Source organism: Schistocerca piceifrons, chromosome 6, assembly GCF_021461385.2.
Source record: "Schistocerca piceifrons isolate TAMUIC-IGC-003096 chromosome 6, iqSchPice1.1, whole genome shotgun sequence".
Taxonomy (NCBI): domain Eukaryota; kingdom Metazoa; phylum Arthropoda; class Insecta; order Orthoptera; family Acrididae; genus Schistocerca; species Schistocerca piceifrons.
In genome coordinates this window covers 29,215,422-29,241,483 of record NC_060143.1, presented here as the reverse complement: position 1 = coordinate 29,241,483, position 26,062 = coordinate 29,215,422, and the positions used below count along the sequence as shown (strand labels likewise).

At 45.1% G+C, this 26,062-nt stretch overlaps 1 protein-coding gene across 2 annotated transcripts in view; it reads left to right on the top strand.

Annotated features, from left to right (window-relative positions):
- The window catches only part of LOC124802767, a 146,853-nt gene that overhangs the window by 104,337 nt on the left and 16,454 nt on the right, over positions 1 to 26,062 (top strand). For both annotated transcript variants that reach the window (XM_047263760.1, XM_047263759.1), the window contains exon 8: positions 12,857 to 13,071. In XM_047263760.1, the coding sequence (XP_047119716.1) occupies positions 12,857 to 13,071 (215 nt within the window). The remainder of the gene's footprint in view (positions 1 to 12,856; positions 13,072 to 26,062) is intronic.

The following is a 26,062-nucleotide window of genomic DNA, read 5'->3' as shown; positions in this document are numbered from 1 at the left end:
CAGCTGTGACTTATTAAACTGATAGTTCGGTAATTTTCACATCTGTCAAAACCTGCTTTCTTTGGGATTGGAATTATTATATTCTTCTTGAAGTCTGAGGGTATTTCACCTGTCTCATACATCTTGCTCAACAGATGGTAGAGTTTTGTCAGGAATGGCTCTCCCAAGGCCACCAGTAGTTCTAATGGAATGTTGTCTACTCCCGGGGCCTTGTTTCGACTCAGGTCTTTCAGTGCTCTGTCAAACTCTTCACGCAGTATCATATCTCCCATTTCATCTTCATCTACATCCTCTTCCATTTCCATAATATTGTTCTCAAGTACATCACCCTTGTACAGGCCCTCTATATACTCCTTCCACCTTTCTGTTTTCCCTTCTTTGCGTAGAACTGGGTTTCCATCTGAGCTCTTGATATTCATACCAGTGGTTCTCTTTCCTCCAAAGGTCTTCTTAATTTTCCTGTAGTCAGTATCTATCTTACCCCTACATCCTTGCCCCCCCTACATCCTTGCCCCCCCCTACATCCTTGCCCCCCCTACATCCTTGCCCCCCCCTACATCCTTGCCCCCCCTACATCCTTGCCCCCCCCCTACATCCTTGCCCCCCCCTACATCCTTGCCCCCCCCTACATCCTTGCCCCCCCTACATCCTTGCCCCCCCTACATCCTTGCCCCCCCTACATCCTTGCCCCCCCCTACATCCTTGCCCCCCCTACATCCTTGCCCCCCTACATCCTTGCCCCCCCCTACATCCTTGCCCCCCCCCTACATCCTTGCCCCCCCCTACATCCTTGCCCCCCCCTACATCCTTGCCCCCCCTACATCCTTGCCCCCCCTACATCCTTGCCCCCCCTACATCCTTGCCCCCCCATACATCCTTGCCCCCCCTACATCCTTGCCCCCCCCTACATCCTTGCCCTCCCTACATCCTTGCCCTCCCTACATCCTTGCCCCCCCTACATCCTTGCCCCCCCTACATCCTTGCCCCCCCCTACATCCTTGCCCCCCCCCTACATCCTTGCCCCCCCCCCCTACATCCTTGCCCCCCCCCTACATCCTTGCCCCCCCCCTACATCCTTGCCCCCCCCTACATCCTTGCCCCCCCTACATCCTTGCCCCCCCCTACATCCTTGCCCCCCCTACATCCTTGCCCCCCCCCTACATCCTTGGCCCCCCCCTACATCCTTGGCCCCCCCTACATCCTTGGCCCCCCCCCTACATCCTTGCCCCCCCCCTACATCCTTGGCCCCCCCCCCCTACATCCTTGGCCTCCCCCCTACATCCTTGGCCTCCCCCCTACATCTTTGGCCCCCCCTTCTACATCTTTGCCCCCCCCCTACATCCATGCCCCCCCCCCTACATCCTTGGCCCCCCCCCCCTACATCCTTGGCCCCCCCCTACATCCTTGGCCCCCCCCTACATCCTTGGCCCCCCCCCTACATCCTTGGCCCCCCCCCTACATCCTTGGCCCCCCCCCCCTACATCCTTGCCCCCCCCCCTACATCCTTGGCCCCCCCCCCTACATCCTTGGCCCCCCCCTACATCCTTGGCCCCCCCCCCCCTACAACCTTGCCCCCCCCCTACATCCTTGGCCCCCCCCCTACATCCTTGGCCCCCCCCTACATCCTTGGCCCCCCCCCCTACATCCTTGGCCCCCCCCCTACATCCTTGGCCCCCCCCCTACATCCTTGGCCCCCCCCTACATCCTTGGCCCCCCCCCTACATCCTTGGCCCCCCCCCTACATCCTTGGCCCCCCCCCTACATCCTTGGCCCCCCCCTACATCCTTGGCCCCCCCCCTACATCCTTGGCCCCCCCCCTACATCCTTGGCCCCCCCCCCTACATCCTTGGCCCCCCCTACATCCTTGGCCCCCCCTACATCCTTGGCCCCCCCCTACATCCTTGGCCCCCCCCCTACATCCTTGGCCCCCCCCCCCCCTACATCCTTGGCCCCCCCCCCCCTACATCCTTGGCCCCCCCCCCCCTACATCCTTGCCCCCCCCCCCCTACATCCTTGGCCCCCCCCTACATCCTTGGCCCCCCCCTACATCCTTGGCCCCCCCCTACATCCTTGGCCCCCCCCTACATCCTTGGCCCCCCCCTACATCCTTGGCCCCCCCCCTACATCCTTGGCCCCCCCCTACATCCTTGGCCCCCCCCTACATCCTTGGCCCCCCCCTACATCCTTGGCCCCCCCCCTACATCCTTGGCCCCCCCCCTACATCCTTGGCCCCCCCCCTACATCCTTGGCCCCCCCCCTACATCCTTGGCCCCCCCCCCTACATCCTTGGCCCCCCCCCTACATCCTTGGCCCCCCCCTACATCCTTGGCCCCCCCCTACATCCTTGGCCCCCCCCTACATCCTTGGCCCCCCCCTACATCCTTGGCCCCCTCCTACATCCTTGGCCCCCCCCTACATCCTTGGCCCCCCCCTACATCCTTGGCCCCCCCCTACATCCTTGGCCCCCCCCTACATCCTTGGCCCCCCCCCTACATCCTTGGCCCCCCCTACATCCTTGGCCCCCCCTACATCCTTGGCCCCCCCTACATCCTTGGCCCCCCCTACATCCTTGGCCCCCCCTACATCCTTGGCCCCCCCTACATCCTTGGCCCCCCCTACATCCTTGGCCCCCCCTACATCCTTGGCCCCCCCTACATCCTTGGCCCCCCCTACATCCTTGGCCCCCCCTACATCCTTGGCCCCCCCTACATCCTTGGCCCCCCCTACATCCTTGGCCCCCCCTACATCCTTGGCCCCCCCCTACATCCTTGGCCCCCCCTACATCCTTGGCCCCCCCTACATCCTTGGCCCCCCCTACATCCTTGGCCCCCCCTACATCCTTGGCCCCCCCTACATCCTTGGCCCCCCCTACATCCTTGGCCCCCCCTACATCCTTGGCCCCCCCTACATCCTTGGCCCCCCCTACATCCTTGGCCCCCCCTACATCCTTGGCCCCCCCTACATCCTTGAATTTGTCCTGTAGCCATACCTGCTTAGCCATTTTACAATTCCTGTCATACTTATTTTTGAGACGTTTGTATTCCTTTTTGCCTGCTTCATTTACTGCATTTTTATATTTTCTCCTTTCATCAATTAAATTCAGTATAGCTTCTGTTAACCAAGGATTTCTACTAGCCCTAGTCTTTTTACCTACTTGATCCTCTGCTGCCTTCACTATTTCATACCTCAAAGCTACCCATTCTTCTTCTACTGTGTTTCTTTCCCCCATTCCTGTCAATTGTTCCCTTATGCTCTCCCTGAAACTCTGTACAACCTCTGGTTTCGTCAGTTTATCCAGGTCCCATCTCCTTGAATTCCCCCCTTTTTGAAATTTCTTCAGTTTTAATCTACAGTTCATAACCAATAGATTGTGGTCAGAGTCCACATCTTCCCCTGGAAATGTCTTAAAATTTAAAACCTGGTTCCTAAATCTCTGTCTTACCATTATATAATCTATCTGAAACCTGTCAGTATCTCTAGGCTTCTTCCATGTATACAATCTTCTTTTATGACTCTTGAACCAAGTTTTAGCTATGATTAAGTTATGCTCTGTGCAAAATTCTACCAGGCAGCTTCCTCTTTCATTTCTTACCCCCAATCCATATTCACCTACTACATTTCCTTCTTCTTTTTCCTACTATCGAATTCCAGTCACCCATGACTATTAAATTTTCATCTCCTTTCACTATCTGAATAATTTCTTTTATCTCATCATACACTTCTTCAATTTCTTCGTCACCTGCATAGCTAGTTGGCATATAAATTTGTACTAATGTAGTAGGCATGGGCTTTGTGTCTATCTTGGCCACAATAATTCGTTCACGATGCCTTTTTGTAGTTGCTTACCCGAACTCCTATTTTTTTTTTTAATTCATTATTAAACTTACTCCTGCGATATCCCTATTTGATTTTGTATTTATAATCCTGTATTCACCTGACCAAAAGTCTTGCTCCTCCTGCCACCGAACTTCACTAATTCCCACTATATCTAACTTTAACCTATCCATTTCCGTTTTTAAATTTTCTAACATACCTGCCCAATTAAGGGATCTGACATTCCACGCTCCGGTCTGTAGAATGCCAGTTTTCTTTCTCCTGATAACGAAGTCCTCCTGAGTATTCCCCGCCCAGAGATCTGAATGGGGGACTATTTTACCTCCGGAATCTACATCTACATCTACATCTACATTGATACTCCGCAAGCCACCCAACGGTGTGTGGCGGAGGGCACTTTACGTGCCACTGTCATTACCTCCCTTTCCTGTTCCAGTCGCGTATGGTTCGCGGGAAGAACGACTGTCTGAAAGCCTCCGTGCGCGCTCTAATCTCTCTAATTTTACATTCGTGATCTCCTCGGGAGGTATAAGTAGGGGGAAGCAATATATTCGATACCTCATCCAGAAACGCACCCTCTCGAAACCTGGCGAGCAAGCTACACCGCGATGCTGAGCGCCTCTCTTGCAGAGTCTGCCACTTGAGTTTATTAAACATCTCCGTAACGCTATCACGGTTACCAAATAACCCGGTGACGAAACGCGCCGCTCTTCTTTGGATCTTTTCTATCTCCTCCGTCAACCCGACCTGGTACGGATCCCACACTGATGAGCAATACTCAAGTATAGGTCGAACGAGTGTTTTGTAAGCCACCTCCTTTGTTGATGGACTACATTTTCTAAGCACTCTCCCAATGAATCTCAACCTGGTACCCGCCTTACCAACAATTAATTTTATATGATCATTCCACTTCAAATCATTCCGTACGCATACTCCCAGATATTTTACAGAAGTAACTGCTACCAGTGTTTGTCCCGCTATCATATAATCATACAATAAAGGATCCTTCTTTCTATGTATTCGCAATACATTACATTTGTCTATGTTAAGGGTCAGTTGCCACTCCCTGCACCAAGTGCCTATCCGCTGCAGATCTTCCTGTATTTCGCTACAATTTTCTAATGCAGCAACTTTTCTGTATACTACAGCATCATCCGCGAAAAGCCGCATGGAACTTCCGACACTATCTACTAAGTCATTTATATATATTGTGAAAAGCAATGGTCCCATAACACTCCCCTGTGGCACGCCAGAGGTTACTTTAACGTCTGTAGACGTCTCTCCATTGATAACAACATGCTGTGTTCTGTTTGCTAAAAACTCTTCAATCCAGCCACACAGCTGGTCTGATATTCCGTAGGCTCTTACTTTGTTTATCAGGCGACAGTGCGGAACTGTATCGAACGCCTTCCGGAAGTCAAGAAAAATAGCATCTACCTGGGAGCCTGTATCTAATATTTTCTGGGTCTCATGAACAAATAAGGCGAGTTGGGTCTCACACGATCGCTGTTTCCGGAATCCATGTTGATTCCTACATAGTAGATTCTGGGTTTCCAGAAATGACATGATACGCGAGCAAAAAACATGTTCTAAAATTCTACAAGAGATCGACGTAAGAGATATAGGTCTATAGTTTTGCGCATCTGCTCGACGACCCTTCTTGAAGACTGGGACTATCTGTGCTCTTTTCCAATCATTTGGAACCCTCCGTTCCTCTAGAGACTTGCGGTACACGGCTGTTAGAAGGGGGGCAAGTTCTTTCGCGTACTCTGTGTAGAATCGAATTGGTATCCCGTCAGGTCCAGTGGACTTTCCTCTATTGAGTGATTCCAGTTGCTTTTCTATTCCTTGGACACTTATTTCGATGTCAGCCATTTTTTCGTTTGTGCGAGGATTTAGAGAAGGAACTGCAGTGCGGTCTTCCTCTGTGAAACAGCTTTGGAAAAAGGTGTTTAGTATTTCAGCTTTACGCGTGTCATCCTCTGTTTCAATGCCATCATCATCCCGTAGTGTCTGGATATGCTGTTTCGAGCCACTTACTGATTTAACGTAAGACCAGAACTTCCTAGGATTTTCTGTCAAGTCGCTACATAGAATTTTACTTTCGAATTCAATGAACGCTTCACGCATAGCCCTCCTTACGCTAACTTTGACATCGTTTAGCTTCTGTTTGTCTGAGAGGTTTTGGCTGCGTTTAAACTTGGAGTGGAGCTCTCTTTGCTTTCGCAGTAGTTTCCTAACTTTGTTGTTGTACCACGGTGGGTTTTTCCCGTCCCTCACAGTTTTACTCGGCACGTACCTGTCTAAAACGCATTTTACGATTGCCTTGAACTTTTTCCATAAACACTCAACATTGTCAGTGTCGGAACAGAAATTTTCGTTTTGATCTGTTAGGTAGTCTGAAATCTGCCTTCTATTACTCTTGCTAAACAGATAAACCTTCCTCCCTTTTTTTATATTCCTATTAACTTCCATATTCAGGGATGCTGCAACGGCCTTATGATCACTGATTCCCTGTTCTGTACATACAGAGTCGAAAAGTTCGGGTCTGTTTGTTATCAGTAGGTCCAAGATGTTATCTCCACGAGTCGGTTCTCTGTTTAATTGCTCGAGGTAATTTTCGGATAGTGCACTCAGTATAATGTCACTCGATGCTCTGTCCCTACCACCCGTCCTAAACATCTGAGTGTCCCAGTCTATATCTGGTAAATTGAAATCTCCACCTAAGACTATAACACGCTGAGAAAATTTATGTGAAATGTATTCCAAATTTTCTCTCAGTTGTTCTGCCACTAATGCTGCTGAGTCGGGAGGTCGGTAAAAGGAGCCAATTATTAACCTAGTTCGGTTGTTTAGTGTAACCTCCACCCATAATAATTCACAGGAACTATCCACTTCTACTTCACTACAGGATAAACTACTACTAACAGCGACGAACACTCCACCACCGGTTGCATGCAATCTATCTTTTCTAAACACCGTCTGTACCTTTGTAAAAATTTCGGCAGAATTTATCTCTGGCTTAAGCCAGCTTTCTGTACCTATAACGATTTCAGCTTCGGTGCTTTCTATCAGCGCTTGAAGTTCCGGTACTTTACCAACGCAGCTTCGACAGTTGACAATTACAATACCGATTGCTGCTTGGTCCCCGCATGTCCTGACTTTGCCCCGCACCCATTGAGGCTGTTGCCCTTTCTGTACTTGCCCAAGGCCATCTAACCTAAAAAACCGCCCAGCCCACGCCACACAACCCCTGCTACCCGTGTAGCTGCTTGTTGCGTGTAGTGGACTCCTGACCTATCCAGCGGAACCCGAAACCCCACCACCCTATGGCGCAAGTCGAGGAATCTGCAGCCCACACGGTCGCAGAACCGTCTCAGCCTCTGATTCAGACCCTCCACTCGGCTCTGTACCAAAGGTCCGCAGTCAGTCCTGTCGACGATGCTGCAGATGGTGAGCTCTGCTTTCATCCCGCTAGCGAGACTGGCAGTCTTCACCAAATCAGATAGCCGCCGGAAGCCAGAGAGGATTTCCTCCGATCCATAGCGACACACATCATTGGTGCCGACATGAGCGACCACCTGCAGATGGGTGCACCCTGTACCCTCCATGGCATCCGGAAGGACCCTTTCCACATCTGGAATGACTCCCCCCGGTATGCACACGGAGTGCACATTGGTTTTCTTCCCCTCTCTTGCTGCCATTTCCCTAAGGGGCCCCATTACGCGCCTGACGTTGGAGCTCCCAACTACCAGTAAGCCCACCCTCTGCGACTGCCCGGATCTTGCAGACTGAGGGGCAACCTCTGGAACAGGACAAGCAGCCATGTCAGGCCGAAGATCAGTATCAGCCTGAGACAGAGCCTGAAACCGGTTCGTCAGACAAACTGGAGAGGCTTTCCGTTCAGCCCTCCGGAATGTCTTTCGCCCCCTGCCACACCTTGAAACGACCTCCCACTCTACCACAGGTGAGGGATCAGCCTCAATGCGGGCAGTATCCCGGGCAACCACAGTCTTAGTCCGATCAGGGGATGCGTGGGACGAGCTGGCCGTCCCCGACAAACCCCCATCCGGACCCCCACAGTGATGCCCATTGGCAACAGCCTCAAGCTGTGTGACCGAAGCCAACACTGCCTGAAGCTGGGAGCGAAGGGATGCAAACTCAGCCTGCATCCGAACACAGCAGTTGCAGTCCCTATCCATGCTAAAAACTGTTTTGCAAAGAACGTCTGAACTAATCTACAGAGAGCGCAAACAAATCGACAAAATTTAAACGATTATTAAAATACAAGATTGCCTAGTAAATGCAGTAATGCTGCTACTTGCGCACTGCTGACACTGCTCGGCGGCGGAAGGAGACTAAGCGAAATTACACTATTCAGGTACTAAAACACGATGCTACACTCTCAAATACTATAATACGCCCGAAATTTATGAATTAAACAATGCAAGTACCAAAAACACGCAAAGAAATTAAGAATTAAACTATGTAACAAATGAGTGAGCTAGGAGCATACGACTTGCTGCTCAGCTGCTTATCCAACGGCGGCAGGGAGCACACTGACTGTGACCAACCGACACTGGCCGTTCAGAACAAAAACAGTAGACAAACGACTACGCGAATTTACACTATTCAGGTACTAAAACGCGATGCTACAACTCTCAAATACTATAATACGCCCGAAATTTATGAATTAAACAATGCAAGTACCAAAAACACGCAAAGAAATTAAGAATTAAACTATGTAACAAATGAGTGAGCTAGGAGCATACGACTTGCTGCTCAGCTGCTTATCCAACGGCGGCAGGGAGCACACTGACTGTGACCAACCGACACTGGCCGTTCAGAACAAAAACAGTAGACAAACGACTACGCGAATTTACACTATTCAGGTACTAAAACGCGATGCTACAACTCTCAAATACTATAATACGCCCGAAATTTATAAATTAAACAATGCAAGTACCAAAAACACGCAAAGAAATTAAAAATTAAACTATGTAACAAATGAGTGAGCTAGGAGTATACGACTTGCTGCTCAGCTGCTTATCCAACGGCGGCAGGGAGCACACTGACTGCGACCAACCGACACTGGCCGTTCAGAACAAAAACAGTAGACAAACGACTACGCGAATTTACACTATTCAGGTACTAAAACGCGATGCTACAACTCTCAAATACTATAATACGCCCGAAATTTATGAATTAAACAATGCAAGTACCAAAAACACGCAAAGAAATTAAAAATTAAACTATGTAACAAATGAGTGAGCTAGGAGTATACGACTTGCTGCTCAGCTGCTTATCCAACGGCGGCAGGGAGCACACTGACTGCCAAGAGGATGCCATCATCATTTAACCATACAGTAAAGCTGCATGCCCTCGAGAAAGATTACCACTGTAGTTTCTCCTTGTTTTCAGCCGTTCACAGTACCAGCACAGCAAGGCCATTTTGGTTAGTGTTACAAGGCCAGATCAGTCAATCATCCAGACTGTTGCCCCTGGAACTACTGAAAAGGCTGCTGCCCCTCTTCAGGAACCACACGTTTGTCTGGCCTCTCAACAGATACCCCTCCGTTGTGGTTGCACCTACGGTACGGCTATCTGTATCGCTGAGGCACGCAAGCCTCTCCACCAATTGGAAAGGTAAATGGATCGTAGGGGGTGGGGGTGTTGTGCAGGTATATTTCATGATAAAAGTTGCCACGGTATAATATTTCTAATATTGGCCATATTTTGCTATGCTTAGGACTGCTGTTGACATGGCAGTAGCTGTTCAATTAGTTAATGTGAGTTTGAAATTTGTTGGTAACAAACTATATAAAAGTAAGAAGTGCCATCGGTCAGTGTAAACCTTTTTGCCTTTCCTTGGGAATGCTACTTCATAAAGCACCAGAAGAATGAGTGTTGGCAAAAGTGCGTTATTACCATAGTGACCCATACCTTTCCTTTGCAGGTATGGGCCAAGTTGCTTTGTGTCAATAGTTATTAGCTAACAACCAGTATTTGTGGTATCTTCTCGGAAGGGAATATTCCTTCTGCCCCTACTGTTATTGCAGAACACGTTGCAGCACATTTTGCTCAAGCACCTGTATCTGACACCAAATCCTCAGCCGTCCATCTACAAAAGACGTGTAGAGGGAAACAATCTATCCCTCATTACCCAACATCTGGAATCATGTAATGCTACTTTCAGTGAATGGGAACTCCTCAGTTCTCTGGCCCTTGGCCATGACATGACACAGTGGAGGGAAAATCACATTTGCCTTAGTTCTGAAACCAGACAAAACCCCATATGAAATGGACCACTGTGAGCCTAACCAACTCATAACTGTTTTGTTTAACCAGCTTGAACGAATGGTGAACTGACAGCCATGTTGAACTTTAGAGACATGGGGCATTTGTCAAACAGCCATTGTGGATTTAGGGAAGTCTGATCCATTACTTACCACTTAATTCAACTGGAGTTTCCTGAATGGGCAGCTTTTGTCCACTGCCAACACCTCACTACTATCTTCTTGGACACCTCATAGTGTTACCACATCCTTACCAAACTGTAAAAGTGGGATTTTAGAGTCCCCTCCTGATATTTGTCTGGAATTTTCTCTCTGGTTGTGTTGTATCTGAATTGGGTCATCATGTAGCACTCTTGATATACAGGAGAATGGCGTCCCATAGAGATCTGTGCTGAGTCTGACCCTCTTTCTGATAATGAATAATGGACTTGTAGAGGCTTTGGGATGTATGGTTTCACCACCTCTGTATGTGGATGACTGATATATTTACTGCAGTTCTTTAACAATGAGTTTTATTGAATGGCAGCTGGAAGGTGCCATCAGAAAGCACAGTGGTAGGCTCTTGCCCACGGCTTAGTTTTCCACTGCGAAAACATGTGTTATGCACTTCTGCCGAAACTTTACCTTTTTAATGAACTGATCAGTGTGGTTGTCATATTGTTTGTTGGGATTTCTATTTGATGCGTGATTGACATGGTTACTACAGTCACCAGCTTGAAAAGAAATGCCAGCTTAAACCCGACACTCCCTGCTGCTTGAGTCACATCTTCTGGGGTGTGGACCATTCCACTTTCTTCCATCTGTACAAAGCACTAGTCCTATCACAGCTGAGTTTTTGGTGTCTGGCTTATGAGTCGGTGCCCCTTCGATGTTACAGCTACTGGGCCTGGTTTACTATTTGCAAGATCTGGCTTGGGACTGGCATATTTAGGGTGATCCCTGTGGACAGCCTTCTGGTAGGGGATGCTGTAGACCATCTCATTTCTCTTATCTCAGTGCAGTGCCTTTCCCCTTGACAATTCCTTTCTTTCCCTCTGTTTTGTACCAGGCTCTCTGCCTCTGATTAATTTAGCAGTCCAACTTTTTCTTCTCCTGAAAACCTTTAGTATTTGATTATTAAAGGAACAGAGGAACTGATGACCTTAATGATTAGCCCTTTCACCCTTCCCAAAAAAAATTAATTCATTCCTTCATTGTTTGCTCTGTGTACATATTGAGTATGATCAGAATAGGGTACAACCCTGTCATTACCTCACGCATTCCCACTATTCTCCGTAACCCAAACTGATCTTCACTCAGGTCAGCTTCTACTGGTTCTTCCATACTTTTGTAAGTGCAGTAATTTGAGACAGTTTTGTGACCATGACTTATTCAGCAGACAGTTTGGTAACATCAGCCAACACTTACTTTCTACAGAATTAGATTTATTACATGCTTCTGAGGGTATTTTGTCTGTCTGATGTATCTTGTGTACCAAGTGGAATAGTTCGTCATGGATGACTCCCTCAAGGATTTTAAAGGGAATGTTATCTACTCCAGGGGTCTTGTTTTGCCGCAGGTCTTCCAATGCTTTGTCAGATGTTTCTTTCAGTATCATGCCTCCTATTTTATTTTCATCTACTTCCTATATTCTTTCTGTAATATTGTCTTAAAGCTCATTTACCTTGTATAGGCCATCTATATATTCCTTCCAGCTTTCAGCTTCCTCTTGTTTGCTTGGTTATTGTTAGCCATCTGAGTTCATAATATTCATACCAGCGATTCTCTCTTCTCCAGAGGTCTCTTCAATTTTGCTATAAGTGGTACCTATCTTTTCCATAGTGATATGTTTCTGCAGCTTTGCCAGTCTGTTTTTTTTATGTCTGTTTTCTTTTTTGACTGCAGTATTTGCTGCATTTTTGTATTTTCTTCTTTCTTAGATTAAATTCAGTATCTCATATGATGAAAGGTTTCTATTAGGCCTTATCTTCTTGCATAATTTTTCCTCTGCTGCCTTCACTGTTTCACTTCTCTAATCTAAGCTTTTGTCATCTGTTGTATTCCTTTCCTCTGTTTCAGTTAGTTGTTGCAAACTTTAGCATCATGTGGTTATTTCAATTTATCCAAATCCCATCCCCTTAATTACTTTCATTTCTGAAACTTTTTTATTGTTAACCTGCAATTCATAACCAATAAATTGTACTCAGAGGCCACATCGACCACTGGAAGTGTTTTGCAGTCTATGATCCCGTTTCAAAATCTGTCTTGTCATTATATAATCAATCTGAAATCTTCCAATGTCTTCAGATCTCTTGTGCATATATGACCTTCTTTCAGGATTCTTAAAACAAATGTTGGCAATGATTAAATTATGCTCTGTGCAAAATTCTACCAGACAGATCTTCCCTTCATTCTTTTGCTCTCTTTTACTCTCTACTCCCAGTTAACTTTCAGCCCCCTTAACTAAATTATTTCTTTTATCTCATTACATATTCTTTCTCCCTTCATTATTTATGGAACTAGTAGGCATAAAAACCTGTATCACTGTGGCAGGTGTTAAGTTTTGTGTCTTTCTTGGGTATGATGATGTGTTCACTATGTTGTTGATAGTGGATTACGTGCATTCATATTTTCTTCTTAGTTATTAGTCCTACTCCAGCCTTGTGCCTATTTGACTCTGTCTTGATTGCCCTGTACTGGAGTATTTTCCATAAATCTACATGAATCTCTTATTTTGTTCAAAACAGGTACGTCCCACAAACTGCACAACTGCTGCAAGGATTATTAAGGAGCTGATTTCTGGTGAACGAGAAACAGTGCCAGAGCTTCTGGGTAATGAATGTGTGGAAATAATTATTGAAATGGGTCTGGAGAAGCTTGTTAATGAGTACTTACATATCTTTCTGAGCACAAATCTGCTAACACCCAAACAGATGAAGCAGGGTTTAATTTTTTCAGGAAGGTATTTGAATCTTTTAATTACTATGTGATGTTATTTTCAGCTTGCACTTCCTGTAAAATGGCAGTGTACAAGCCACAACAGTGGTTGCTTTCTAAATTATGATGAAACAATGTAGTACTTATACAAAAAGATTATAGGTTGTTTAGTTCGTAATAGTTTATTTCACAATATCCTACAATATTTTTGTATATAATTATTAGCTAATATTGAGCAGGTGTACTTATGATTAAAACAAATGGTAGAATGCCATGTAGGAATGCTACCTAAAATTTTGAATGGAAATGTACAGCAAACAGTACAACATCAGAAATTTATAGGCAGGTAACCAAAGCTGGTTGAAATGTGGTGAATGATGATTCAGTTCAAAAGTGATGCGTCATGTATAATGGCAGACAAGAAAATATTCATGATGAAGAATAATAGGGCTGATTATGATTTGTGACTGATGGACTCAGATTGAGAAGTGAGGAAAAATTTCAACAGGATAAATGTTTCACAACTGAAGGAAGGGACTGTTGTTGTTGTTGTTGTTGTTGTTGTTGTTGTCTTCAGTCCTGAGACTGGTTTGATGCAGCTCTCCATGCTACTCTATCCTGTGCAAGCTTTTTCATCTCCCAGTACCTACTGCAACCTACATCCTTCTGAATCTGCTTAGTGTATTCATCTCCAGGTCTCCCCCCTACGATTTTTACCCTCCACGCTGCCCTCCAATACTAAATTGGTGATCCCTTGATGCCTCAGAACATGTCCTACCAACCGATCCCTTCTTCTGGTCAAGTTGTGCCACAAACTTCTCTTCTCCCCAATCCTATTCAATACTTCCTCATTAGTTATGTGATCTACCCATCTAATCTTCAGCATTCTTCTGTAGCACCACACTTCGAAAGCTTCTATTCTCTTCTTGTCCAAACTATTTATCGTCCATGTTTCACTTCCATACATGGCTACACTCCATACGAATACTTTCAGAAATGACTTCCTGACACTTAAATCAATACTGGATGTTAACAAATTTCTCTTCTTCAGAAACGCTTTCCTTGCCATTGCCAGCCTACATTTTATATCCTCTCTACTTCGACCATCATCAGTTATTTTGCTCCCCAAATAGCAAAACTCCTTTACTACTTTAAGTGCCTCATTTCCTAATCTAATTCCCTCAGCATCACCCGACTTAATTAGACTACATTCCATTATCCTTGTTTTGCTTTTGTTGATGTTCATCTTATATCCTCCTTTCAAGACACTGTCCATTCCATTCAACTGCTCTTCCAAGTCCTTTGCTGTCTCTGACAGAATTACAATGTCATCGGCGAACCTCAAAGTTTTTATTTCTTCTCCATGGATTTTAATACCTACTCTGAATTTTTCTTTTGTTTCCTTTACTGCTTGCTCAATATACAGATTGAACAACATCGGGGACAGGCTACAACCTTGTCTCACTCCCTTCCCAACCACTGCTTCCCTTTCATGTCCCTCGACTCTTATAACTGCCATCTGGTTTCTGTACAAATTGTAAATAGCCTTTCGCTCCCTGTATTTTACCCCTGCCACCTTTAGAATTTGAAAGAGAGTATTCCAGTCAATGTTGTCAAAAGCTTTCTCTAAGTCTACAAATGCTAGAAACATAGGTTTGCCTTTCCTTAATCTTTCTTCTAAGATAAGTCGTAAGGTCAGTATTGCCTCACGTGTTCCAGTGTTTCTACGGAATCCAAACTGATCTTCCCCAAGGTTGGCTTCTACTAGTTTTTCCATTCGTCTGTAAAGAATTCGTGTTAGTATTTTGCAGCTGTGACTTATTAAGCTGATAGTTCGGTAATTTTCACATCTGTCAACACCTGCTTTCTTTGGGATTGGAATTATTATATTCTTCTTGAAGTCTGAGGGTATTTCGCCTGTTTCATACATCTTGTTCACCAGATGGTAGAGTTTTGTCAGGACTGGCTCTCCCACGGCCGTCAGTAGTTCCAATGGAATATTGTCTACTCCGGGGGCCTTGTTTCGACTCAGGTCTTTCAGTGCTCTGTCAAACTCTTCACACAGTATCGTATCTCCCATTTCATCTTCATCTACATCCTCTTCCATTTCCATAATATTGTCCTCAAGTACATCGCCCTTGTATAGACCCTCTATATACTCCTTCCACCTTTCTGCTTTCCCTTCTTTGCTTAGAACTGGGTTTCCATCTGAGCTCTTGATATTCATACAAGTCGTTCTCTTTTCTCCAAAGGTCTCTTTAATTTTCCTGTAGGCGGTATCTATCTTACCCCTAGTGAGATAGGCCTCTACATCCTTACATTTGTCCTCTAGCCATCCCTGCTTAGCCATTTTGCACTTCCTGTCGATCTCATTTTTGAGACGTTTGTATTCCTTTTTGCCTGTTTCACTTACTGCATTTTTATATTTTCTCCTTTCATCAATTAAATTCAATATTTCTTCTGTTACCCAAGGATTTCCACTAGCCCTCGTCTTTTTACCTACTTGATCCTCTGCTGCCTTCACTACTTCATTCCTCAAAGCTACCCATTCTTCTTCTACTGTATTTATTTCCCCCATTCCTGTCAATTGCTCCCTTATGCTCTCCCTGAATCTCTGTACAACCTCTGGTTCTTTTAGTTTATCCAGGTCCCATCTCCTTAAATTCCCACCTTTTTGCAGTTTCTTCAGTTTTAATCTACAGGTCATAACCAATAGATTGTGGTCAGAGTCCACATCTGCCCCTGGAAATGTCTTACAATTTAAAACCTGGTTCCTAAATCTCTGTCTTACCATTATATAATCTATCTGATACCTTTTAGTATCTCCACGGTTCTTCCATGTATACAACCTTCTTTCATGATTCTTAAACCAAGTGTTAGTTACGATTATGTTGTGCTCTGTGCAAAATTCTACCAGGCGGCTTCCTCTTTCATTTCTGTCCCCCAATCCATATTCACCTACTATGTTTCCTTCTCTCCCTTTTCCTACACTCGAATTCCAGTCACCCATGACTATTAAATTTTCGTCTCCCTTCACAATCTGAATAATTTCTTTTATTTCATCATACATTTCTTCAATTTCTTCGTCATCTGCAGAGCTAGTTGGCATATAAACTTGTACTACTGTAGTAGGTGTGGGCTTCGTATCTATCTTGGCCACAATAATGCGTTCACTATGCTGTTTGTAGTAGCTTACCCGCATTCCTATTTTCCTATTCATTATTAAACTTACTCCTGCATTACCCCTATTTGATTTTGTGTTTATAACCCTGTAGTCACCTGACCAGAAGTCTTGTTCCTCCTGCCACCGAACTTCACTAATTCCCACTATATCTAACTTCAACCTATCCATTTCCCTTTTTAAATTTTCTAACCTACCTGCCCGATTAAGGGATCTGACATTCCACGCTCCGATCCGTAGAACGCCAGTTTTCTTTCTCCTGATAACGACATCCTCTTGAGTAGTCCCCGCCCGGAGATCCGAATGTGGGACTATTTTACCTCCGGAATATTTTACCCAAGAGGACGCCATCATCATGTAATCATACAGTAAAGCTGCATGCCCTCGGGAAAAGTTACGGCTGTAGTTTCCCCTTGCTTTCAGCCGTTCGCAGTACCAGCACAGCAAGGCCGTTTTGGTTATTGTTACAAGGCCAGATCAGTCAATCATCCAGACTGTTGCCCTTGCAACTACTGAAAAGGCTGCTGCCCCTCTTCAGGAAGGGACTAGTGCTGGTAATTTATTTCAAACACTTCTCATTCATTCTTCAGTCTCAGTACACTGTGAGGTTCTGACACAGACAAGATCAGTTGGACACAACTACTTATATCTGAAGGTGATCCAGAGTGACTGGAACATTTCATGTAATTAAAAATATGCCACGGGGACTGAAGAATAAAGGAGAATTGGTCTAAATATCAACACAGTTGCTCATTCTCTCGGGATGAATATATCTGCTGTAGTGTAATTTATGTCATTTGTAGTTGTATTCTGTAGTAAAATTCTTGTGGTTCATATCAACTTTGTAATGATTTTCATTGGCACCGACAATTTATATTAGGGCATCAACTGCCAGTGCTGCAGTGTAACACTTGAAAGAAATAGTTTAGCCAAGTAAGTGTAAGCAGCACAAATTTCAGCAACCCTGGGGGCTTGCCACTCTTCGGCTGGTTCGTGTTTGGCGACTATGGGGCCCCAGCCTTTGCAGCATCTCTTCCCCTCTGTGCTGCATGCTTATCCTCTTACTATTTTTTGCCCCCCATCCTGTGGGGAACATGTCTGGGGTGGTTTTGGGAATGTTTTGCGTTATCTGTCTCTGACATAAGAACAGTCTAACCACTGTTTTTCATTCTCTTTTCCTTTCTTCATTCGCCTTCTCCTGTCCTTCCTCCGCTTTGGCGTTTGAGGCTCGTCTTTTTCTTTCTCCTCACTGTGTGCTCCTGAAGACAGGCTCATGTGTCTGACCCTAACAGGTGACTGGGTAACGCGTAATTACCAGCCCTGGGTTGACAGGTAGTGTTCGCACATACCTCTGGTACAGGCCAGGCCTAGGGAAGGCTGACTGCCTGAGCTGCTACTTTCCCAAATTGCCGATCGGTCCCTCTGTCAGGTGTCCAGGACGTGTGAACAATCACCTAAAGCGGGAGTGCCACTTGTGAAGGGGGTCCCCAGTTGTAAGGAGCACACCATTGGAGATGCTGGCAATCATGAGGATTTTCTCGCAATGAGCCAGTCATCTTCACGATTAACTTCTATAAAAAGGAAATGGAAAGAGGCTAACGATTCAGAGAGCCTTCCAACTGCACCATGGATCCTTATGGCTTTATATACTGAAAATGGTCAGTCATTCACGATGGTAAATCTGATTATTGTTCAAAAAGATGTTGATGCAATTGCCAGCCATGTGAAATGCTGTTCTCATTTACAGAATGGCACTTTGCTTTCGGAGACTACTTCGGATTCTCAAGCACAACTACTGCTTGCTGTGTCACTTCTCCGTGGCTATCCTGCTTGTGTCGAGGCCCATAGAACTCTGAACTCTTCCTTTGGTGTTATTTACACTAGGCTACCCGATGGTCTGATCGAATCTGAAATCCAAACATACCTCTCTGATCAGGCTGTCATTGCTGTCCATCGGGTGATGAAAACTGTAGATGCCTCCTTAGTGCCCACATGCACCCTTTTTCTCCCCTCGATAGAGTGGTGCTTCCATCCAAGATTAAAGCAGGCTGGGAAGTTATCACAAACCGATCGTACCTTCTGAACCCAATGTGCTGCTACAAGTGCCATTGTTTCACCACACTTGAATGTCTTGTTGACACCTGGCCAAATGTGTAACCTGTGGTAGAGATGCACACGAGGGCGATTGTCTGCCGCCTCCTCTCCGCTGTATCAACTGCAATGGTGAGCATGCTACTTCTTCTTGAGATTGTCTGGTGTATCTCGATGAGTGACTGTCCAGGAGATCCGGGCAAAGGAAAAAGTTCCTTACCCGGTCACTCAAAAGTTATTGGCTAGTTGCAGACCCTATGTTCTACCATCTGCACTTAAAGTACTGCTATTGTTACATCTTACTCCATGAAAGACATGCCCATGCAGACATGAAACCTGAAATTCAGCTCTGTGGTTGTGAAATTGCCCAGTGTCATGGTAGCATTGCCATCCCCTCATCCAGCTGTGCAACAAGTCATCAAACTCTCACCTCACAGGGTGAAGTCACCAGCTACACAACCGGCAGGCTGGAAAGAACAGAAGAAATACTCCCGTGAAGACTTCCTACGTCTCTCCACTCATCCAACAACTGAGTCTTCCTTTACTAACCAGAAAGGCTCAAAAAAGTCGAACATAGGCAAACTCTGCTGACTCCTTCGCTGACTTGAAGATCCTATTAGATGCTGTTGCCAGGTGATACATTCATCTGGCCGGCCTCCGTGTTGCTGGTGTACGCCACCAACTGTTTTTCTGCTATGGGCTCAGCAGGCTGACAGCACAATAAAAGCAGACGTGTCCATGGACCTCATGGAGCAGGTTCGTCCTGCCTCTGTGCCCTGTATCTGCGACTCTTCGTAGGCCTGCTCTTGGCAGTCGCCAAGGTGACATCCCTTCATTTTTTCATTATCATGAGTCTCCTCCAATGGAACATTCACAGCCTTCGATCCGACAAAGAGGATTAACAGTTGCTTTTATAATCGCAGCATCCACTTGTACTCTGCCCTCAGGAAACAAAATTGAGTCCTCATACCTGCTTTGAGTTTTCACATTTCTTCTCAATCCGTTTTGGCTTTCCCCTGAGGTCGGCATTCCACCTCATGGAGGAGTCATGCTGCTCATACGGGATGATGTTCATAGTCAACCCATCTCCCTGACTACCCATCTTCAAGCTGTTGCAGTTCGCCTTTACCTTCCTCACTTGACCTTTTCCCTTTGTACCACTTATATCGCTCCATCGTTCAGTGTCCCCAGGGCACACTTACTCCAGCTCACTGGGCAGCTACCTAACCCATTTCTGCTCCTGGGTGACTTTAATGTGTACCATCCCCCTTGGGACTCGCCCTGAACCTTCAGAGAGGTGACCTCTTGGCTGACCACCTTAATCAACTTCTCTTTTCTGCCTTAACACAGGAGCACCCACATTCCTTTCTGACTCCTCACACACCTATTCTCATTTGGATCTATCCTGCACTGCCCAGCTTGCCCATCATCTCAAGTGGTCTGTTGTCTCTAACACATATTTTAGCGACCATTGCCATGTGCCATCTGATTGCTGACTCCCTCACCTACGTGCGCACCCAAATGGCAGCTTTATAAGGCTGACTAGAGGCCTTACTCCTCCCTGGCGACCTTTGCCGAATAAGATTTCCCCAGTTGTGATGACCAGGTAGAATAACTTACAAACATTATCCTTACCACCACAGAACATTCCGGTCCTCGCTGTGTCCCGGTCCATTGGTGGACTGAAGCATGCCGCGATGCTATCCGCGCACGGAGACATGCTCTCCGTGTTTTTAACCATCATCCTATGATGGCAAACTGCATTAGTTACAAACAGTTATATGCACAGTGTCACTGCGTTCTTCGGGATAGCAGAAAGGCCAGCTGGATTTCCTTTATTAGTTCTTTTAACAGTTCAACTCCTCCATCCGTCATGTGCGCCAACCTCCAACAGCTGTCTGGGACCAAGATCCCTTCCCCAATTTCCAGCCTAGTAGCAGATGACATCATTGTGGACCCAGTTGCTATATCCAACACCTTGTTGTTGTGTTGTTGTGGTCTTCAGTCCTGAGACTGGTTTGATGCAGCTCTCCATGCAACTCTATCCTGTGCAAGCTTCATCTCCCAGTACTTACTGCAACCTACATCCTTCTGAATCTGCTTAGTGTATTCATCTCACGGTCTCCCTCTACGATTTTTACCCTCCACGCTGCACTCCAATGCTAAATTTGTGATCCCTTGATGCCTCAGAACATGTCCTACCAACCAGTCCCTTCTTCTTGTCAAGTTGTGCCACAAACTTCTCTTCTCCCCAATCCTATTCAATACCTCCTCATTAGTTACGTGATCTACCCATCTTATCTTCAGCATTCTTCTGTAGCACCACATTTCGAACGCTTCTATTCTCTTCTTGTCCAAACTAGTTATTGTCCATGTTTCACTTCCATACATGGCTACACTCCATACAAATACTTTCAGAAATGACTTCCTGACACTTAAATCTATACTCGATGTTAACAAATTTCTCTTCTTCAAAAACGATTTCCTTGCCATTGCCAGTCTACGTTTTATATCCTCTCTACTTCGACCATCATCAGTTATTCTGCTCCCCAAATAGCAAAACTCCTTTACTACTTTAAGCATCTCATTTCCTAATCTAATTCTTTCAGCATCACCCGACTTAATTCGACTACATTCCATTATCCTCGTTTTGCTTTTGTTGATGTTCATCTTATACACTCCTTTCAAGACATTATCCATTCCATTCAACTGCTCTTCCAAGTCCTTTGCTGTCTCTGACAGAATTACAATGTCATCGGCGAACCTCAAAGTTTTTACTTCTTCTCCATGAATTTTAATACCTACTCCAAATTTTTCTTTTGTTTCCTTTACTGCTTGCTCAATATACAGATTGAATAACATTGGGGAGAGGCTACAACCCTGTCTCACTCCTTTCCCAACCACTGCTTCCCTTTCATGCTCCTCGACTCTTATAACTGCCATCTGATTTCTGTACAAATTGTAAATAGCCTTTCGCTCTCTGTATTTTATACCGGCCACCTTCAGAATTTGAAAGAGAGTATTCCAGTTAACATTGGCAAAAGCTTTCTCTAAGTCTACAAATGCTAGAAACGTAGGTTTGCCTTTTCTTAATCTTTCTTCTAAGATAAGTCGTAAGGTTAGTATTGCCTCACGTGTTCCAACATTTCTACGGAATCCAAACTGATCTTCCCCGAGGTCCGCTTCTACCAGGTTTTCCATTCGTCTGTAAAGAATTCGCGTTAGTATTTTGCAGCTGTGACTTATTAAACTGATAGTTCGGTAATTTTCACATCTGTCAACACCTGCTTTCTTTGGGATTGGAATTATTATACTCTTCTTGAAGTCTGAGGGTATTTTGCATGTTTCATACATCTTGCTCACCAGATGGTAGAGTTTCGTCATGACTGGCTCTCCCAAGGCCATCAGTACTTCTAATGGAATGTTGTCTACTCCCGGGGCCTTGTTTCGACTTAGGTCTTTCAGTGCTCTGTCAAACTCTTCACGCAGTATCTTATCTCCCATTTCGTCTTCATCTACATCCTCTTCCATTTCCATAATATTGTCCTCAAGTACATAGCCCTTGTATAAACCCTCTATATATTCCTTCCACCTTTCTGCCTTCCCTTCTTTGCTTAGAACTGGGTTGCCATCTGAACTCTTGATATTCATACAAGTGGTTCTCTTCTCTCCAAAGGTCTCTTTAATTTTCCTGTAGGCAGTATCTATCTTACCACTTGTGAGACAAGCCTCTACATCCTTACATTTGTCCTCCAGCCATCCCTGCTTAGCCATTTTGCACTTCCTGTCGATCTCATTTTTGAGACGTTTGTATTCCTTTTTGCTTGCTTCATTTACTGCATTTTTATATTTTCTCCTTTCATCAATTAAATTCAATATTTCTTCTGTTACCCAAGGATTTCTACTAGCCCTCGTCTTTTTATCTATTTGATCCTCTGCTGCCTTTACTACTTCATCCCTCAAAGCTACCCATTCTTCTTCTACTGTGTTTCTTTCCCCCATTCCTGTCAATTGTTCCCTTATGCTCTCCCTGAAACTCTCTACAACCTCTGGTTCTTTCAGTTTATCCAGGTCCCATCTCCTTAAATTCCCACCTTTTTGCAGTTTCTTCAGTTTCAATCTGCAGTTCATAACCAATAGATTGTGGTCAGAATCCACATCTGCCCCTGGAAATGTCTTAAAATTTAAAACCTGGTTCCTAAATCTCTGTCTTACCATTATATAATCTATCTGTTACCTTTTAGTATCGCCAGGATTCTTCCAGGTATACAATCTTCTTTTATGATTCTTGAACCAAGTGTTAGCTATGATTAAGTTATGCTCTGTGCAAAATTCTACAAGGCGGCTTCCTCTTTCATTTCTTCCCCCCAATCCATATTCACCTACTATGTTTCCTTCTCTCCCTTTTCCTACTGATGAATTCCAGTCACCCATGACTATTAAATTTTCGTCTCCCTTCACTACCTGAATAATTTTTTTTATCTCGTCATACATTTAATCTATTTCTACATCATCTGCAGAGCTAGTTGGCATATAAACTTGTACTACTGTAGTAGGCATGGGCTTTGTGTCTATCTTGGCCACAATAATGCGTTCACTATGCTGTTTGTAGTAGCTAACCCGCACTCCTATTTTTTTTATTCATTATTAAACCTACTCCTGCATTACCCCTATTTGATTTTGTATTTATAACCCTGTAAATCTAACTTTAACATATCCATTTCCCTTTTTAAATTTTCTAACCTACCTGCCCGATTAAGGGATCTGACATTCCACGCTCCGATCCGTAGAACGCCAGTTTTATTTCTCCTGATAATGACGTCCTCTTGAGTAGTCCCCGCCCGGAGATCCGAATGGGGGACAATTTTACCTCCGGAATATTTTACCCAAGAGAACGCCATCATCATTTAATCATACAGTAAAGCTGCATGTCCTCGGGAAAAATCCAACACCTTGGGCCACCATTTTTCGGAAATTTTGAGCTCTTCCCACTATCACCCTGCCTTCCTCCATCGGAACTGAGCAGAGGAGACTCAGGCGATACCCTTCTCTTCTCAGAATCGTGAGTGGTACAATGCTGCGTTTACTATGAGGAAGCTAGAGCATGCTCTCACTTCATCCTGATCCTACACCCTAGGCCCAGATGCTGTTAACATTCAGATGTTGCAGCACCTTTCTCTTGCGGGCAAGCATTTTTTGGTTAATAGGTACAACCGCATCTGGGCAGAGGGCATGTTTTGTAGATGCTGGCATGAAGCCACTGCCATACTCATACCTAAGCCCAGTAAGGACAAACACCTTCCTTCTAGCTATCGCCCCATCTCTGTCTCCAGTTGTGTTTCCTAGTTGATGGAAGATATGATTCATGCCCAGCTGGTATGGTGGCTCGAGTCTCGCAATTTACTAACCACCTCACAAAGTGGATTTTGAGCGTGCTGTTCTGTAGTTGACCATCTCGTCACTTTGTCCACTGCTGGATTGGTATCCTCCATACTGTCTACACTTGGGCCTTCCATGGCCACCTGCCCCATTTCCTTGAGAAATTTTTAAAGTACTGAGTTTTCAAGGTTTGTATGGTTCTGCCTTGTCTGATACCTTTATCCAGGAAAACGGTGTGCCAACCTGAGTGTCATCCTCTTTATCACCATTAACCCTACAATGGCCTGTCTCCCGCCAGGCATCTTTGGCTCACTTTTTGTTGATGAATTAGCGATCTATTGCAGTTCTCCATGGACTTGTCTCCTTGAGCGGCGATGTCCCGACTTCTTTGCTCATGGAGCATTGACAATGGCTTTCATTTTTCCACTGAAAAAACAGTTTGTATGAATTTCTGGTGGCGCAGTTGGTTTCTCCGACCATCTTTACATCTTGGGCTTGTTGCTCTTCCGTTCGTGTGTCTTACCTGGCAGTCTGCTGTATGCAGACACTCAATGTCCTACGTGTCCTCAATGGTACTTCCTGGGTGTAGTTTGTACTGGCTCCTTGCCAGTTCGAAACTAGACCATGGGTGTTTTGTTTATGCATCTGCGCATCTGTCCCTCTTGCACTGTCTCAGTACTATCCACCATTGTGGCACCCGTTTGCCACTGGTGCCTTTTACACTTGCCTGGTTTAGTCTGTATGCAGAAACTGCTGAAGTACCACTGTCCTACTGCCATGACTTTCTCTTCGGCAGGTATGCACGCTGTTCGTCTGCTGTGCATTGCCACCCATCCTATGGCTCCTTCTTTGATGAATCCTTTGATCGCCAGTATGGGGCATGTCCCTCTTCTCTGCTACCTCCTGGAATTTGCTTTTGGCTCTTGCTCCAGCAACCTAACTTCACGCTACCTCAACTTTGCCTTCATCACTGATGCCGATATTTTTTGGTATCGGCTTCTTGCATAATGCTCAGAATTTACAGCAAAGCTCTTCACCCTGTATCTGGCCATGGAGTACGTCCAATGAAACAGGTTTTTCAATTGTGTACTCTGCTCAGACTCTCTGAGCACCCTTCAAAGTCTCTGTGCCCTTTACACCTCCCATCCGTTTGTGCAACTGGTCCAGGAAAGCTGTCACTTGCTCATTCTTGATGGAGCCACTGTAATGTTTATGTGGGTCCCTGGTCGTGCCAGTGTGCCAGGAAATGAGGCTGCTGCCAAGGCTGCAAGCCTCGTACCTCAGCCCGCTAGTTCTTATCTTCCCCTCTGATGACCTGTGTTGCCATCTGTCACGAGGTAGGGTCACTTTGGCATCACCATTTGTCCTCCCTTCATGAAAATAAGCTCCAGGTTATTAAGCCACCATTAGCTAGTGCTGCTGCGGTTCAGAAATATCGTTGATCTGGTGCTGATGTACAGATCAGACTGTTGTAGTGGAGAGGTGAGTAGTTTCCATGTGACCCGTGTTTACGTTTAGTGAGCTTACTGTTTCCTCTTCGTTTATTGCTCTCATGTCAAATGAAAACAAAACTGATTTCTGTGGCTGGGAGCTATCAAGTGAATTAAAATACATTCACTTAATTATGGAAGGCTAAAATATATTATTAGTTTCAGATTTTATTTTATTTTCACATTTGATAGTCAAGCATTAATCGCCTTGCCGAACAATGAAGCTATTTTTGTCGGTTTGCAAAAGAAATTTGGCTTTTATTAATCTCTTCTGCCGAGGCAGTCAATTTATTTGAAACAAAATGTTTAATTCCACGCTATTGGCTAGTTTCAAGTGTTCGCTGCATTTCAAAATTACATCTTTTCATCTTATAGCACATGTGCCATTATGCCATAATAAAGAGCCAAACATGAGATAATACAGTACTGGTACTCCAAGAAAATCTAAATCCGAATCTTGACATACAAACGTGCACTGTATGAACATATGGGCTTCCTGGGGTCATCGTAGCTGCGCAAAAGTGGTGACGCCTGTTATCTGACGGTCTCTGGCAACTGCGGAAACATACCTATTTCTAACAGGTCACAGGAAAATATACTGAATGGTTGTTTGAAAAGTATTACTTGCAAAGTAAATTTCATTTTATGCAAGCTGAACTATGTGTGAGAATGTACAGTTAATTTCTTAAATGACAGAATGTTTGACTCTCATTTAAAAAAATCAACTCTTTGAGGACGACCATTTAGAAAAATTTCGAGCCCAGAAGTTCACACATTTATGTCGTTATTAAAAATTTTACTGGCACATTTGTGTGATGTATATTAAAGTGAAACATGTGCCAAAAAGTTCAATATTATATGTGAAAGCTTTTCTG